General features: G+C 39.8%; 1 protein-coding gene across 26 annotated transcripts in view; it reads right to left on the bottom strand.

The window, feature by feature from the left end:
• The window catches only part of LOC121528118 (ankyrin-3-like), a 252,631-nt gene that overhangs the window by 173,696 nt on the left and 59,627 nt on the right, over positions 1-19,308 (bottom strand). For 6 of the 26 annotated variants that reach the window (XM_041815291.1, XM_041815292.1, XM_041815298.1 and 3 more), the window contains exon 1: positions 4,170-4,686. The exons of 2 other annotated variants lie outside the window; for them this stretch is intronic. In XM_041815291.1, coding sequence (XP_041671225.1) covers positions 4,170-4,283 — 114 coding nt within the window. In that variant the 5' untranslated portion in view covers positions 4,284-4,686. Of the gene's footprint in view, positions 1-4,169; positions 4,689-19,308 lie in introns of those variants that run through there. 18 more of the 26 variants (XM_041815299.1, XM_041815293.1, XM_041815301.1 and 15 more) reach the window with 6 other exon arrangements.

Genomic DNA, 19,308 nt, shown 5'->3' with positions numbered 1-19,308 from the left:
TCGAAGGCTTTCTAATCAATACTGGTGTCAAAATTTGGATTGTACGGTAATGGGATTTACAATACAGAGAATATCTAATGAGGATTCATTACAAAAGCATTATCATCTCCTTACCTTTAAAAACAAAGTGATTCACACTGAAATGTCAATATTCTGTAGATACTTAGCCACTTTTATAATCTTTGAAATGGAGAGGTGAATCCTCATCATGGAGAAAGCTAAAATGGTTTCCAAACAAGGGACTGTGTTTATGTTTTTGACATGACATCTTTCTCTCAGGAGCAAATACTAATGCTACATACCATTTCTTTAGGTATAATATGTGACTTTCATAAAATAACTTTAAAGATGTCCAATATATCCAATTCAAACCCTTAAGACTTACAAAAATAGAAGTTAATCCCCCTCTGGGTTTGTTGTTCTCAGCTCTGTGCTCACACTGACAAGGCAGCACTTTCTTCATCTTGTTTATACTCAGTTCAGGAGCTCAAACATAATAAATATTTTTCCCATGAGCCCTTCCCTTTCTAATTAGCCATGCCATCATGAAGAGAAAGAGAGACGGCCACAATGTGGGCAGAGACGGGCAGCTTAGGGCCAAAAGAATCCGAAAGAACCCGATTCCCTCTAGTCTCACAGCCAAAAGGTCAAATTTTTTTTTTTAAATGAAGATATCCTTAAGAAGACATGGAAGGTGAGCATGAGGTACTTCATTACACCCTGCCAATATGGGAAGTACTCCGCCCAAGGCACCAACTGTTGGAGAGGGTGTGGAGAACACAAAGCGAACTGTATACATGTGCTTTTTATGTTCCCTAGGGTGAGCAAATTTTGCAAAGAGGTTGAGAAGGTATTGATGAATATTTTTTAACTTAATGGAAGTCTGAAACCTGAACTTTTTGGGCGTTAATTCACCACTGACAATGAACAAAGCTGATATCCCTCTCTTTAATGTTCTGTATGTTACAGCTATGAAGCAGGTGACATGGAAACAACAAAACTCACCAAAAATAAATAATTGGTTCAAAACAATAGAACATACCTTAGAGGTTGAATAAATAACACTAAAATTTAGAGATAATTTGCAAAAAAAGAATAAGATTTATCCTGAAAATAGACTTGGTAGACTGTACAATTACATAATCATCAAAAGATATGTGATAAAAGGCACCTACCCTCTTTACCTATCCCCATTTCCTTTTATGTTTTCTTTTAACCTCTTCCTTTTTGTTTTTTTTTTAACTTTCTTTCTTTTTTTGTATGCATGTGGGTCTGTATGGTTTGTTATTTTTTTCTCTTTATTTAATCAATGAATTTGTTTAAAAATGCAGTGTAATCTCAATGACAGCTGTCTGCTACAGTAATTTTTTTTTTACCTTTGCATAAAGTATTAAAAAAAAAAGGGAAGACATTTCAAGTCACTTATAATTCAACAACAGGAACAAATATATATCTCACATGAAAATTTAATCTACAAAAATCTGAATTGTAAACGTCAATGCAAGAAATGATGCCTAATTTACTTAACCTGACACAGACAGACTGTTTCATATATCCATTGAAAAGAGTAGGACTTTTTACAAAACTCTTGGAAGGTGATTGGATAAATGCTCTATCTGTCACATTCATTACAGACCAATCAGAAAAAGAAAATATGAGGTAGGAGGCATGCACAGCTCAGGTTGTAACCTGAGCTCAACAGACAGGACTCCCCAAGTTACAGACTGGCAGAGCTTGTCAGTGGAGTGGAGTGGAGTGTCAGGAGAAGAGCAAAAACACATTTCCCATTAGGGCTGAATGATTTGCGAAAATAATCTAACTGCCATATTTTCCCCCCAAAATTGTGATTGCGATTTAATATGTGATTATTTCTAGTTGTTTAACAAACACAAGCACGAAATCATTCTATAATATAACAAGCACAATATGAGATAAGTGAAACTAGAGATAAACAATTTAGAAAAAAATCTTACTGTGATTTTGGCTCATATATTAAATTTGATATCAATTTCAATATTGAAGAGGATCATTTTTCATATTATTCTCATTCTGATGAAGAAATACATGAGCAAGGAAAGTAGGATTTTTGTGAAAAAATAAAAGACACTTGAATGTTTGCATAATATGTGGAGCATAAAGAAAAAATAGATTGTATCTAAATGGTATTTCACACATTTCATGTTCAAGAACTATTGCACTGTCTGTGATTTGACAACTACATCTTGCCATATTGTGATTTTATCTCATTTGCAGTTAATTGCCCAGCTATATTTTCCATCATAAAAAGCTTTCAGTGCCATTCTTTGCTTTTTATTTAACAAAGAAAGTTAAGGAAGTCAGGTAGTCAGGAAGTTAAGTACTTTTACTCTAAAATAGCAATTTTCAAAATAGCAAATACTAGAATAATTAAATGCACTAAAAACGATGCTATTAATCACAATAACTAAAGAAACATTTGAAACTTTTTTGAAAATATGGACTTGCTACAGAGTTTTGGAGTTTTTAAAGGCAGATTCAAGCAGACGAGTATGACGACTGTCCTGCAGCAGCTGAAGACAGTAAATGAGTGAATGCCACTCCCAGCAGCAGTCAGATCTTTTTCTTCTTAAGCCCACAGTCAAAGATTTTGGTTTAATTTTGTGCACAATGCTGATGTGCTTCGAGCTTATGTTCCCCCTTGCAAGAACTTATGTAAGTTTTTGCACCAGAGATGTCATAAAATGTTGCAGAACGATAGCAGAGTCAATAAGCTAAAATGTTTTTGATTTTTAGGTTTTGGAAAATGCAGAGAAGAGGCTTGGATTACGCCAGGGTTTGATCTCCAAGCCTACCCTGGAGTCATGAGTCATATCAGCGCTAAAGGCTCCGTCCCTCAGACGTATCCATCGTTTACTGCCAGTTTTAGGACATCCGCCCGGTTTAAGATTTGGAATCTTTACTTTAATAAAATCTCATTTATACCAAATGGGCTCATCTGCAGCTCACAGCATCTTGTGAGCAACAGAAGTCACCTCTGCATACATTTTGACCTTGATGCTAATGGGGTCAGCGTTATTGACTCTCTGTGACAGGTGGCTAACCCCAGACTAATGACGACCTCAGGCTAAAGTCAGCATGATTGCGCATACAAAAACACACATGCACACAGGCTAAAATACCAACATGTACACACTGAGGCACAACACAAATGATCCAAAGCAGCGAGCCAATCACAATCAAACAAACACACAGGTCGACAAAGTTATTCAAACAGCGAAGCCTGCAGCATCAACGCCTTCAGTGGCGATGCTTTATCAGATGTGTCACCGCAGCAAGTGTGATTATTGATTTCAAGTCAGACCCATTGATCAACTCATGGATTTGTGTGGACAAGACCAGGTCTGTCCTTGAGTGACGCACAAACATGCACCAAAACAACCCACACCTAACTGCAGGGTGTGACTGATGACGCTTTTGGCTTTAGTGCTGATTTCTCAATTCATACAATCCTTCACAGTAAACATTTTTTTCATGAAAAAACTCAAATGGGATTTTTTTTATCCAAAAGGATGAAAACAGGGAGGTTGGATGTAAAAAGAGGTGTGATAAAGAGAAAAAATGTTGTTTCATACGAAAGTTTTCTCCAAAACAAAGCGGGGTGACTGAGGACAAGCCCCAAACACACCAAATAAACACAGATGTACAAGCGTCCTATCAAAGTGAGGTACGGCGATACAAGTAGTGAGTTTCTATTACAAAACAAGCAACTTGAGAGTGTTTGTGTGGGTGTAAGCGGGACAGACTTTTTTGAAGTATTTAAGAGTTGATACAAGTGATCACTGAAACACAACTGCACTCAAACACTCATGTATTAATAGAAACACCACTGCCTAAAATACCAAACTGTCCTCTACAGCTAATCCTTGTTATCTTTCTTTTTCTTCTCTGTCCACACTCTCCCTTCATCCATCTTTCTGTCTTTAACCCCCTCCTTCTCCCCTCCCTCAGTATTCCCACTGGGACCACCCCTCTTATCACACTGGATGTGTGTTAGGAGGCTGCATCATGACAAAAGAGAGCCTCCACCAGACCGAAACGTCTCCAGCCTCCTTCTCCCTCTCTCTTGTGTCAGCTCTCATTTCTCCATCACTTTCCCTTTGTTTCTCAGTTCCCCTTTCCCCTCTTTCTACCTTTTTCTTCACTTCCCGCGAACGCTTCCTCGCTGCTTTCTTCTTCTCCTTCTCGTCCTCTGCAGCGAGATTCTCATCCGCCTTTTTCTTTAGCTGCGAGGCAGCGTGCGCCATGCCGCTCCAGTCCAATTAATCCTCACAGGTGGGAAACGGGATGGAGTCTCCTCTTTAGCCTTTTCTCTTCTTAGCCCTTGATTGTCTTTTTGTTCCTCCTGTCTCGGCTTTAGTCCTAGAAGGAGCCTTCACAGGTGTCTTAAGGAGGATTTTCCTCCCCCTTTTTTCTTAATTCTTCCCCTTTTCTTTTGTCTTTATCTCCCTCTGCAGCTATCCAGACTTAGCAGATGCAAAGGTCCAGTTTGAGGCAGGACAGAGACAGGACATGCTCGTATTCTTCACCTCTAGAAGCCTCTCCACAGCTTCCAATTCAAAGTGCAAAGCAAGTGCCAATCATATAAATAAAAAAAGAGCCTCACAGTCTTCAGATTGTCCCTTTAAAATACAAAAAAAACAGCTCAATTTGAGGAGGTAGATCTCCAGGATTGGAGGTCCAAATAAGGGTTTAAGCTCCAGCCTTCAGCCCTGCAGAGAGCTCTGTCGTCTGGGTAAATAAACTGGTCCTCCTGCCTGATGGACTGGTCCCAACAGCCGGGCGTCTGCACCTGAGCTCTGAGCCATCCTCTGTGTTCACGTCTCGCCGGGACATGTGAACAGGATGGAAATGACAGAGGAAAGGAGGTTGAGATAGGAGGGGGTGGAGGAGAGAAGGAGGGGTGGAGGAAGGAGGGGGCAGAGAGAGGTAGAGAGAGCAGCTGGGACAGCAGGAAAAAAGGAGCGAGGAGGGATGGATGAATACCTCTGCTCGGTACCAGCTGCCTGAGATATGGAGTGAAAAGGATGATGATACTTCACACAGGGTGCGTATAGCACACGCACACGCTGGTGTCCTGTATAGCTCAGTGTGCAGAGTGCAGTGAGAGTGCAGTCATGATGCTATTGTTATGAAACTTCTCACAGCCTCTTCTCTGCCTCCATCCACGCTGTTCTTCCTTGGACAAAACTCAAATACCCACATTTTTCACCACCTAAATCTCCTTTTATCACAAACTGACATAATCAAAATGTCCAGAATCATATTTACTAGAATGAAAAATATGTTTGTTGGTGGTCTGGTATGCTTTGGTATTGTTTATGCCAAATTGTGACCCTACCGTTTTAGGAGCAGAAATCAAGACAGGCGATGTTTTAGTGACACCTGGTGCGGTCTCCTGCAGGTGTAGTCCATCTGCTTCAAGGTTGACATCTTGCATGTTCAGAAGCACTCCTCTGCATACCTAAATTGTAGGGGTGGTTATTGGAGTTTTTGTTACCTTTCTTTCAGCCCTGTCATTCTCCTCTCTTATGAACAAAGCATTTTGGCCCAGAACTGGAACTCACTGGATATTTTCTCTTTTCTCTGTAAACCTTAGAGATAGTTATTCATAAATCAGCAGTTTTTGAAATACTCAGACCAGCCTGTCTTGCACTATTAACCACGGCAGATTCAAAGTCACTTAAATCACCTTACTGCCCTGTTCTGATGCCTGGTTTGAACTTCAGCAGGTCGTCTTGACCATGTCTACATTCTTAAATGCAAGAGATGCTGCAATGTGATTGGCTCATTTGATATGCATGTCAATTAACAGTTGGACAGGTGTACCTAATAAAGTGATCAGTAAGTGTAATTAAAAGAGCTTTTTCGGTTTTCCTTGCCCAGAATATTTGAGGTCAAAATTGAGGAAACAGGTCTTCAACTGCAACCTCCCAAAGTCAATGGCTTGGCCAGATTCCACGTCCATCATCAACAAGATCCATGTTGCAAACTTCAAGCTGATACACTAGTTCCTGGTCAAAGACTGACCGGACCAATCAGTGTCATTCCAGGAGTACAATTTGCTAGCTGTTGATATGGCGAAGTTGTACCACAAAGTGGTAAACAATGGCAGCAGAATAGATTAGCCTGGGTGCAGCTTTAGCACTGAAAGCTTCTCCTGGTGTAAAAGATGTCTTTGCTTTTCTCTTGACCAGGTTGGGAAAGTTTGATTCACCAACTAGCTCCACTGAAAGTGAACAACTGTAACAGCTGCCTGTCGAGCTTGCATGGTGTGGTTTACTGCTGAGTCTCTTTAGAGAAGATCTTTAACTACTTTTTTATGAGGCTAACATTATTGGAGCTAGCCTTGAAGGTATTGTTGCATTACAGTGGTTCCCAACATGTTGCCTCAGGACTAACCATAAGCTCCACAGAGAAAAACTGCAACCCAGAATTCTGACATATTCTATTTGATCAGCTGGATTAATCTTACAGATCGGACCTCAAACAGTACCAAAAATGTGACAAATCAAAGAAGTGGAACAAAATGAGCATGTTGTAAAGAGTTTCACTGACTATTTGCAACCAATTCTGTTTCCATCCATCTTCTACTGCACTTATCCCGTTCAGGGTCGTGGGGGGCTGGAGCCTATCCCAGCTGTCATTGGGCAAGAGGTGGGGTACACCCTGGACTGGTCGCCAGCCAGAGACAATGAACCAGGCAATCAAACCTAACTTATAGTCAGCAATTAACCTAACGAGCATGTCTTTGGCGGTGGGAGGTAGCCGAAGTACCCGTAGAGAACCCATGCATGCACAGGGAGAACATGCAAACTCCACACAGAAAGACCCTGACTGGGTAGCGAACCATAAACCTTCTTGCAACAGCGCTAACACCTGTGCCGCTATGCAGCCCAGAAATTTGTTTCCAGGAACACATTGGTGACCTGCTGTACAGGGCTCTGTGGCCAGCCTTTGGGGTCATGACCCACCAGTTCTGAAGCAGTGTTGTAATAGAAAGCCATTGTTTCAGGTGTGAACAAGCTTAGTTTAGCTTCTCAGCTTCCCAGGTATTAAACTAACAGGTATATTACAGAAAAGCTAGCTTAAAAAACCTACATACTTATCTCACTATGCTCATACAATGTACATTTTATTGGTACCTGTATTATTAAAGAAATATTCCATTTTAAAGTATCTGGCATCACATTTTGCGACTTTATACAAAAGCATGTACTCAACCAAACCTCTTTAATATCTAATTGTAACTGGTAATTGTTACAGTAATGGTGCAATACCATCTACCATGATATTTTCAGGGAAAGTTATATACCACACAAATGTCTTGCCACTTTGTCTAAATGCCCAACATTATTCTTCTGCTCTTTGTGTTTGTGGCTAACACAATCATGCTAACACATTATACTAATGATGGAAGAAGGCAGGTTTATTGGTGACAGCTCAAAGTACAGTGTTCTTAAGTATGTTTATCACAGCTGCTTGCATCACCGGGAAGTATTTGATTGCATTGGGTTTTTTCCTTAATTGTTGCTCTGATGACTTGCTTTTATTTTACCACAAATAAAACTGCAGTAAAATCAGAATTGCATTGCTTAAATTGAGAAAACTGTCCTTTATGGTTTTAGAGCGTGCATCCTTGTAAATGAAATGTATGAAAAAGTACAAAGAAATCAAAGACACAGCCACAGTTTTTATATAAAACATAGATTTTATAGGATTCAAGAGACAGAGCCTTACACTCTTTCTAAAGTGCATCGATTGTGCGCTTTGTTTGTTTTACTTCAAGATAATGATTTGGAAAAAACCACAAGCATTTTTATCAGAGTTTCAGAAATAAACAAGAAAGCTACATGAAAGCGGCTGTGTACTACTGAATCAATTATTGAGATGCTGATGTATTATTCATACTACACTGACATACTCACGATAGGAGAGGAACATACCTGGAGGGGGATGCCTTTATGATTCCTGCAATTAGCAACTTTCAGTGAAGCCGAACCATTAATAAGAGGCAAAAAAAAGTTCACACTGTTGCCTCAGGGGGGAGATGGGTTTTCTTTTGCCCTCAAATGTGACAAGAATAATTGAAAAGTACCAATAAGCTTTAATTTAGATTATTCCATAAAGCACTATGATGTTTAAAATGGCTCTAAGAGGAGATTTATTGCTCCTGAACAGAGATCAATACATCTCTGCATGGTTTTTATGTCTCACATGGGACTTCCTTAGTGTGCTGCTGTAATGAGTGCTGGTATGAGCTCATGTCAGCCGGCTGCAGCCTTTGAATATTAACAACAGGAGAGAGGAGATGAGGTTGTGGTCCATGATGTGGACATGTGACAGCAGTGCAGGCTTCCTATTGGTCGGCTAGGGCTTGTATGAGCTATAATTGGCCACCTGGAGAGGAAGGCCCTGCCCACAAATGACAATAACAAAGAGATGGAGATAGGAGGAGAGGATATCTTAGAACAAAACAACCCAGCTTCTGTACCATAGTGCAATCATTTCACCACTTACATGTAATTTTAATCCAGAGTGTGTGCTCTGAAATCAGCCTGCTTATGTTTTTGTTTTCTATTTCACTGAGACAACCAGCCCTGACATCTTTATTACTGTCTGAGAGGATTATTTATACACTCTATCACAGTAAACGTGGCAATACCACACTGGTTTATATGTTTTCTGTATGTTTTCTGATGTAACCTTTCAGAGTAAGAGCAGAGCTGCTCCACAGCTTGTGCCCCAGATTTTTCCCTCTGGCTGTGAGCCAACCAGTGAACAAACACTTGGACCAGACTTGAATGGCATTTTATGCAGCATGCAGTGTAAACAACGCTCTACAGTTAATTTTCTATGGGGAATACGTGTAGATCTGCTGGAAAACACAGTGACTCGGGTTTTTTTTTATCATATATCCTTTAAGGCAATCAATGATGCAAGTTCCTCTTGATTTGGAGGCTAAACGTGGGACAGCTGCACCGTGAAGTTGCTAACTTTAATGTGCATGTAGCACAAGGCATTGTTCTCTGACAGAGCTGCTGCTGTGTGGACAACATCACAGCTGCATGGGTTTGGATTGGGATTAATAGTCAATTTGACTGACGATGACTTTAGTGCACAATTAGATCATTATTGAATGGATCACACTGAAATTCAAGACATTTAAAGCTCTTAGTGAGTGCATCCCCTGGATTTTGTTGAAGCTTACTTCTTCTGCCATCTTGAGATTCATGTTTAAGAATAAGTGTGAAATTTCAACAACTATTGGGCAGATCATGACCCCAAAATAATAGCACCATGGGGACCCTCCATTGTCCCTGGAGATGATAAAAAATACAACGTTGCACAAAGCACCATGTAAATATCTCATTTGATAGCTTTAGCTTGATTTCAAATTAAGCTAATTTTAAGGATCTTTTTACAATAATGGATTTTAAGTCATTTAAAATTTCTCCTTGTATTTTTTGGCAAGCATCCCACCACCCCAACTTTGGGAACCCCTGCTCCAAATAACAAGATGTACCGTCATATGCATAACTTTTAGGCATGTAAGTATTCATCACAGGACCTTATGTGCCCCATGATGTCGTTTACACATACAAGCCTCACTTGCCAAGGTCAAGTTCAACGTCATTTCTCTTGCCAGGGCTTTTTACCCCTAGTGATAGGCCCAGAGACTGCCCTTCATTTTTGGGCCTATTGGGCATGCTCAGCAAGACCAATGGGTCATGTCTACTCTCTAGATCCACTTCTTACCACGTCCTGTGTGGACTTTATGCACCTGGTAATATGCAAGGACATCCAGAGCATGGCCTGGCTTGTGTCAAGGTGGGCCCCAGGTGGGCTTACTTGCTATTACAGGCCTTATTTCAAACATAATTTTTGGCCAAAAAATGCCTAAAAGTTCTGCACAGTACTGTATGTCTAAAATATATCTTGAACCATATTCATCAAACCTGAAGTGGGAATTGGATCCAATCTATCAGAATACCTTAGAATAAAGGTCATTTACCACATTCCAGCATCAGTGACATCACTTATACTGAAAATTTACTAACGTGCTGAGCCAAATTGGTGAATGATGTAACTTAATGCATGCTGAAAATCAGCTTTCATGAAATAGAGAGTATGTTAACATTCACATTAAAATACTGCTGTATCAGAGCATGGAATAAAGAGCTGCCAGCATGAGTGTAGACTTGTGATCTTTAAATAAAAACAGTTCTAGGAAAACTGCCGGCAGTCTCTGGGTGTATTTCCAGGTGTGAAAAGGACCAGACAAAAGAAGTGCCGTCCAGTTTGAGCTTGGCTGCTCTGCAACATATGTCAAGCATGCACAAAGTATTGAATATGTTGGATTAAATATCAATAATTACGGCAATGAGACGACCCTTGTTTGGATGCTTTAAATCTGTTCAAACCTGTAACATGATGACGACATAAGATGCTGAAACAGTCATATTTGCTCACTGACAGTCATGAGCTTCATCAGCTGACTCTGACTTTAATCATCCTTTCACTAACCTGATTTATAAAGTCCATGCTACTTAATCTATGAAATGTGGCTTCAAAGATTGTAATTAGTCACAACATTAGGTACTCTCAGCTTTCTGACACATGCTCAAAAGGCCTTAAAATAATTCATATTTTAAGTGAGACTCTTAAAAATAGTCGACAACACAAGCCCACTCAGAGTCTGACTTACTCGTGTTCCTGCTCTATAATAGTTATAATAGTCATCAGTTGGAGTGACTTAAGATAGGATTTATTAGATTAATCCTCCATTATCTCTGTCTGTAAGAGGAGCCTCTGCCTGGCCCTTAAAGGCTCTCTGTCTGTGCTGAAGCTGGATTAACAGCAGGTGATTCCTCTGTACATGGATCAGAAATGTAACACTGGCCTTATAAAACATAATGATGTCTTAAGAATTAAGAGTTTGGGATGATTTCAAGGCTTAAAACTGTACTCTGCTGTCCCTCCAGCTTTCCAAAAAGAATCATCGACTCCGCTAAAAGAAAACAGCAAACTCAGGGAAAACGTCAGGCCGTGGACGTGGGTCAGCAACAAAAAATAACACTCTGTTTTTTCTCCGTTTACTCATTCATCATCTGCTCGATCCTCTGTAACGTCTGTGGTGCTGTTTTCTCTCTCCATCTTTGTATCAATGTTCTGTCTCTGTGCTGCTGATGTGGTCTCTCCCTGCAGCAAACAGCTCAGTGCACGCAGGCATGAAACCGCAGTTAATCAAGTCATGTGAGCGAGTTACCGACCTCCACAGGGTAGAAACAGCATCGCACTGTGAGAGGATGAACGACGGATGGCCTAGAGGAGGATTTAGGGGCTCATTTAAGAACATGCAAATAATTATGCAAATATGAAAAATAACCAAACACAATTATCAAATATTCCAAGGTGAACCAATGACCTGCAAACATAATTCAGCCGAAATTGTCTTTGTTTGCTTTTATGCGATGATTAACCTAAAAGCTCATTAAATTGTAAGTTGCAAGATAAAAGATAAAAAAAAGCTTACTGAGCTAGAGAGATGGCAGAGAAGAAGGCATTATACTGTTGATAAAAAAGGACAAATACAGCGTCATGGTGAAATGCACGTTTAAAAACTCTTGTTTTGAGGCACAGATGGCCTGGTGGTTTAAGGCGCGCCTGGGTTCAAATCCGGACTGTGGCACTTCGCTTCATGTCTCTCCCCCATTCTCTCATCCCTGTTTCCAATTCTGTCTACTGCCCGCCTCCGTCAATAAAGGCATAAAATGCCCCCATCTTTAAAAGCTCCTGTTTTGTTTTCATTGAATCAGCTGTGCAGCTGTTAAAAAAGTACGTACAGTTATTACTTACAGTGAATCTGTATGCCTCTGCTCTGATTACTGTCAGACTGTGAGCGTAGTAAAAAGCTTTAAAGGTTTTTACATCCGTAAGTGATGTTAACAGTCTGCAGAGTTAAGGGTTATGAGCTGTAAATTAGGCTATTTTTTATAAATCGTTTTCACAACCCATAAATAAAACTAGACGTTAAAGGGTTGCAAAAGTACTCTGACGCCAGAGTTATAAGAAGGTAGTGTGGTAACACAAGGAAATACTTTCTTCAGTTTGTAACTAGGGCTGAACGATTTGCAACATAATTTAATTGCAATTTTTAGGTTGCTCATCTTATGGACTGTTCAGCAAAAACAAGCAATAAACCATTCTACATTAAAACTAGAACAATGTTATATAAATTAAACTAGGGATGAAGTATTTGAAAAAATATCTAATTGCAATTTTGGCTTATATAACAAATCTGTCATCAATTGCAACACTGAAGGGGATGATAATAGTTTTTATGTTATTCTTGTTTTGATGTAGAAAATAATATACATGAACAGTCAAGGCAGGATTTTTGTAAAACTATTCCAAAACAGTTATTTGAATGTATGCATAATGTTTACAGCATAAAATCTCTGCTGCAAAAAAAAGGGTATCAATCTTTTTGGCACATTTCAGGTCAAGGAAATAATGCAGTGTGATTTGAAAATTGCAGCAGGCCATATTGCATTTCAATCTCATCTGCAATTAATTTCCCAGCCCAATTTGTAACACAATAATCTAACAAGTTAGTTTCAAAAGTAATGCTACCCACCACTGTTAACTGCAGCCTGACCATAGCTTTACCCACAATTTACACATACAACTGCTGTGCCGCTCTCTGCAGCACCATGGTTTTCCTCTGACCGAAAACAAGCAACCTTACACACTAGAAGCGCGTCTAGAGCTCTGTGCAACACAGCACAGCTCTGATCAGCTGAAGACAAGAGCGTAGAGAACATGGGGGACTGTGAGTTCATGCAGAAATAGCATGACAACAACAGATTATTTTGTCTTTTTGGGGTTGATCTGCTGTTCATTCTGACATGATTCCATGATTTTATTGCTTCCACCATGGGTGAGTGCATTATGAAGTTAAAAGGTTAATGTTTGCTACAGAAAATCTGTGGTTTCATGTAAAATTCCATGGCCTTTTGTCTAAAAAGTTAACTTTTTTATCATCAGTGGTGCTGATGTAGCTCTTTGACCTGCTGACCTACCGTTGACCTTTTGCTTGTGCTGCAGAATGAGATGTAATGTTGATATAGTGATGATTTAAGATTGGAAGTACATGCACTGTGCTGTATTTTGGAGTTGACTAAATAGTTTGCATGTTTTTCCCGGCTGTTTGGATCAATCTGCTTCCATAAATCACTTTATTTATTAATTACCAAATCAACTAACTGAGGAAAATATGCCTTTCTAACTTTTTTTGTACACAAGAAACAGTCAAAAAAATGATGTGAACAGCAGTTAAAGACAGTTTAGTGAGGTTTTTAAGTGTGGAAGGTCTACATCCATTGTAACTGTACAATCAGGCACCAACATGCAGAAAAAAAGCCAAACTTTGTTTAAAAGTGTATCATGCATAAACATTTATAACCCCGCATACAACTGTCAACACTTCTTAAGACGGGTCCTGGTCCATTCATGTAGAGAAAACCTGAGCTGATCATTATATCAGGAAAAACAGCAAACACTCCTGAACACTGCACAGACACAGCATCTCATATGTCGGCGTGAAAGCTAATCCGTACAGTGTGTTGTGTTTGTTTGTGTCTAATGGATCAGGGCGGGGCAGTAAAAGCTCAAACAGACAGAAAGAGGAAGCAAACAAAGAGCGAGAGTGTTGGTGCGTGTTTGTGTGCAGGCATGAGTGTACGATAAGAGGTCTGATTCATCCTCTGTGAGGAGCTGACAGCTCCTAACTTGGCTGAGGTTGAGCTCCCTCACAGGAAATATGACAAGAAGACGGGTTACAGTGACGCAGGGACAGAAACATGACATAATGGTGGTGATTACTGAGTTACTAATCTAAGAAATAAACATAAAGACTTCATATAATGACTAAAACAAGAGGGGAAATAAAGAGCTCTCATAGCAGCTGCCTTGCTGCTGGTTTACCTGTGGTGTCTGGCTCCCTCTAGTGGCCATGCAGAGCTTTCACGTCCACTGAGTCCTTACTACATGTTAAATCTTCCAGGTGCCCACAGTCTGTGAATTATTCATCTAAGCATGATAGAAGATGGGTGCAAAGCAATTTCAGCCCTTTCAGTTACAGCCATAATAAATATTGTAGAAGCTAATAAAGAGTGTTGGAATAATCTACAGTACAGTTTTTTTTCTGGAAAAATCTTAGAATACTGTATTTGATCAAACGGATACGCTTTTGTAGTCTTTCATACTGGATTTAAAATTCTTTCACATTATCCTGCATAATTTAGTCTTATTTACAAGTATCTCAACCATATGTTTGCTCCATTTCATTTGTATTTAAGGTTTCCAACATGCTATTTCTTTGGCTGTTTTTCTTAGAGTTCGCTAAAAGGAATGTGGGAGACTCCGCGGGCAAGTGCAAGAAAGTTCTTTGGTCAGATGACACCAGAAATGGTGCTTTTTGGCCATCAGACAAGACGGCAAACACTGCACATCACTACAAACACACCATCCCCACTGTGAGGCATGATGGTGGCAGCATCATACTGTAGGGATGCTTCTAGGCAGCCAGCCCTGGAAGACTTGTAAAGGTGGAGGGTAAATGAATACAGCATATGGTGAAAGCTACACAGAAATGGTTTTACGAAGACAAGGTGAGTGGCTGAGTCAAAGCCCAGACCTCAATCTGGTACAGAATTTGTGGTAGGACTGTTCACACCTGATCCCTGTGCAACCTGACAGAGCTTTGAATTTTTGCAAAGAGGAATGGAGTAAAATTGCAGTGTCCAGATGTGCAAACCTGATTGAGACTTTCTCTGGGTTCAGTTTTCCAATTAGAACTTTTAGTGTCGATTGGTGATAGGTTTTATGTAAATTAATGATTTGTCTTTTTCTGTTAATTTGTTTGTGTAGCGGCCAAAATGAGGTGCAGAATCAATAAACAGATTGATATTTCAGTGACGTCTTTTCATTTCTGTGCCTCACTACTGTTAATGCACAATTTCCTTGTAGTTATAGTTCTGACCACAGTGGGGCAGTATTGGACATAAATTGAAGAATCTCTAGTTTGGAAGCACATGAATGCCTCATTGTTTTTATTCACTTCAAAACAACAAACTGAACTGAATTCCATCAATCCAGATTCCAGGATGAACCTCTCACATAAGATTTTATTCTTTCAGCAAACTTAATCCTCACTGAAACATCTCCCTTATGTTTCACAGTTTGCATCAGTCAGGCTCGACTAACGTTTCTATGCATGAATCCAGTCATTGGTCCTGACTGCTGCACTGTAAAAGACCAAACAGTTAATCAGACATGTGCTGTAGTCAGGGTTTCATTAGAATAAAGAGCTCAGATGTTCATGGATAAAGTCTCTGCTCACTCTGGTTCTGTCAGCTCGGCTCTGATCCAGCTGGAAGAAAAACTCAGACGACGCTTTCAGGGTATCAGTTTGTGTATCAGAGCTCTGCAGGGGAAAATTTCTTATTTATCTTCCTCTTCATCAGCATGTCTAATAGTAAACGCCCTGTGGTCGTTTATGCAAATGTTATTACTCTTATTAGTCTGATTTCTTTGTTCTGTAATGAGGGGAGGTGTTGTGTGTTTAAAATCCATGACAGTGAGGATGCCCATGGCCTAGAGGTTGGATCACACATGATGACAGAGGCTGCTGTCGACCATGTGGGTGGCACGGGTTTGGAGCCAACCTGTGGTTCCTTTCCCTCGTCTCTCTCTCTCTCTCTCTCTCTGCTATCCTGTGACAGTTCATAGAAAGAAGAGTTCATTAGATTTTGAAGCTCAAGGTACTCAGGCCTCATGTTTATCCCTAAATATCAAAAAACCTGGTACAACAACACGTTTTCTATGAATAACACCGCCACAGAATCCCTCCCAGTTCTCCATCTAGACCCACTACTGCACTCTCACTGTCTGGGAGTTGTACACCTTGAGGAGGCATGGGTGGTTATTTTCTGTTTGTTTCTGTTAATGTACAGCATTGTTTTTACTAAAATATCAACCTTCATTCTTTGAGAGTCAGTCATTTGTCTCAGTTTATGAATCTCTGCAGTGCAGTCAAAGTGGCCCATAGAGGAGATAAAGGGGAAAAGCTCACTGGGGCCCAGCCAAACTAAGGGGGCCCATGGAGGTCTGCAAAACCATGGTCCATTTTAGTGTTATATATTATCACTCTCATCAAAGCAACAAATATTTCTATTCATTTGTTCCATACTATAAAGTCTTCTTATAAATGTAGGCCCCACAAAATGGGTTAAAAATGGCAAAAAGGGGTTAAAAGTTGCAAACACTGGCATATAAAGTGGTAAAAGTGGTCAACAGGGGCAACAATTGGCAAAAAGTAGCAATAAAATGGCTTAAAAGTGGGAAAAATTGGCTTAAAGCTGGGAAAAAAGGGCTCAAAAAGTAACACATGTAGCTTTAAAGAGGCAAAAATGGGTTAACAGTGCAAAAAATACGAAGGAAGTGGCATGGATAAGTGTAAAGTAGCAGAAATGGGCATAATAAATAATGGAATGTGGTTTAAATTGGGAAAAATTGGTGTAAAAAGTGGTTAAAAGGAGTTATTAGTGGCAATACTTGGTCAACAGAGGCAACAAATTGGCTTAAAAATGGGCAAAAAAGGGCTAAAGTAACAAATGTAGATTTAAAGTGGCAAAAATCAGTTAACTGGGGAAATAAATAGGCAGGAAGTAGCAGGGATGGTGCAAAGTTACAAAAATGGGCACCACAAATAGTGAAATTCAGTCAGAATTGGCAAAAATGGTTGTAAAATGTGCTGAAAAGGGGTTAATAGTGGCAGTTGGGGGTAGACAGGGGCAACAATAAGCAAATAGTAAAAAAAAAGTGATATAAGTGGCAAAAATCATCTTAAAATTGGCAAAAAAAAATGGGTTAAAAGTGATAAATGTAGAATCAAAGTGACAAAAAAGTGAGTTTAAAAAATTGGTTAACAGAGGCGAAATAGAGGGGAAGAGGTAGAAATGGGTTAAAAATAGCAGAAAGGGGACTAACATGGGTGTAAAAAGTGGTGAAAATGAGTTAATAGTGACAATAATGGGTCAACAGAGGCAACAACAGGCAGACAGCAACAAAAGGTGGTGAAACTGGATTAAAAAGTAGCAAAAAGTGGTCAAAATTGGTAGACAAAAAGTGATAAAAATTAATGAAAAGTAGCAAGTACTAAAGGGGAACGGGCAGAAAAGTATAAAAAGTGTCACAATTAAATAATTTCAGGATCAGAACCCAATAATATTGTGACACCTCTCAACTCCTCACACAGATAACTGTTAGCCAGAGTGCATGCTAATTTCAATGCTACTAGTCCAACACATGCATTAATACTATCATACAATAACAACTGGGGGGAACCCATTCTCTGGTATTGTCAGGATCAGGGGTCCAGCCTGTTTTGACGTGTGAATGCAGGAGTTGGGGATACAACCAACGACCCTCGATTGCATCCGACTCTGCTGACTGAGCCACAGTCAGCCCATTCAAGATTTAAAAGAGGATTTTTTAAAAATCCCTTTTTGGTGGTCAGTCCAGCCCAGGAAACCCTACGACACAGCAGGCCTTCCTCTGGTTGTGTTTGCCGGTGTACTCATGTAATTTACTGTGTCTAATCATGTTTCCTCTTTGTTCCACACCTCTGTACTCTCAGGTCTAATTAAAGCCAACACTGCTCATTATAACAGGACATAAACAAACCAGCAGTCTGAAACAAACATGGCCGCTTGGGTTTAAGCACTAAAACTGGATCAAAGATGTTCTTCAGTGCTTTGAGAGCCATGTGTAAATTTCCTGCTCCATTTAGCAGCTCCTTCAGGAATGACTGTGACATGTTTTAATCACTTTCACTCACTTGTTGAGTCTTACATGTAGACACCTACGCTGTTAGGAGCTCGATTTAAAACATCATAATTCTGTGGTTACACTTCAGTGTCTCTATAACTGCTATACCACAGATTATACCATGCATTATGTCCAACCACAGTGTCCTGAATCAATGGCAAAGATTTTCACTTTAGATGCAATTAAACATGTGGCTCTAGAATGACTCCAGCCTCCACTTAGAGACCTGGTACAGAGCAAGACATGAGAACCACAGGAAGCTGCAATATGACGACTACATTACCCAGAAGTCAGAGCTCAATGAGAGCTTGGTGTGTGGAATCAGAGCGGTTCTTAAAACCTAAATATCCAAACAAGCAAGAGCGTGAGCACACACGGGAAGTTTGAGTATTTTGCAGGATGTAGCATTCACAATAGTGTGTACAATGTACTGCAACCACACACAAACTCTGCACTGATTAGGATAATAAAATGGCAAATCTATTAAGACGAAACTCAGAGCTGGTTGAACACAAAAACAATCTAACCAGATTGGCAGAGTTTTTTATTTACGCTTTAAGGAGAGATAGATTTTACTAACTAAAACAGGATTAAATATTGTGTTGAAGGCGGTTAGTCTCCAGGAGTCTGTGTGACTTTCTCCAATCTCAGCCTCCAGTTGTTTCTTATCTGGTCAAACACCTGTAAACCTGCTGATCGTAACAGCTTATCACCAAGAACAGGACACACAATGCCGCTGTATTGGTCCAGCTGGTAAACAGCATCATGATGACACTGACATCAGCGGTACATCTCTTTTTGTACAACCACACCAGTGTTAGTGTGTCAGTGTGTGAGGCAAAGAGAGTCTAAAAAGAGGAACAGCTCCCCAAAGTGAAGCCAAAATATTTAGAGCTTCCCCTACCGACTAGATACAATATAAAGCATTGACTCTACATCCTCCATGTTCACAGATGGGTCCATTGACGCTCTGAGCCCTCAGTGTTTTTTTTGTACTATTTTGTCTCACCTCGACTTTTTGTCTATAAAATCTTGTCAAACATCAGCCCTGTGAAGCACAGTCGCGCTCTAAACATCCTTTTTTGAAGACAACCTGGTCTTTAAGAATATGTGTGCAGCAGTTATGTCACTTGAATTAAAAAAAGGAATGTGACTATAAGGACAGAAGAAAAACTAAACAAAAAACCTGAAAGACTTTTGTTTGACACAAAGTAAACACACTGAGTTCTATTTTTGCTCAAACTTGTTCTCCCATCTCTTGGAGACCACAAAATGAAAAAATAATTCTGTGACAAAACATCTTTAAAATGCTGACAAAATGATAACAAAAAAAAGTCCTTGCACATTTTTGAATTGGCTGAATTTGAGTCATCAGCC

Source organism: Cheilinus undulatus, linkage group 20 (assembly GCF_018320785.1).
Source record: "Cheilinus undulatus linkage group 20, ASM1832078v1, whole genome shotgun sequence".
In the NCBI taxonomy this organism is placed as follows: domain Eukaryota; kingdom Metazoa; phylum Chordata; class Actinopteri; order Labriformes; family Labridae; genus Cheilinus; species Cheilinus undulatus.
This window is presented reverse-complemented; position numbering and strand designations above follow the sequence as displayed.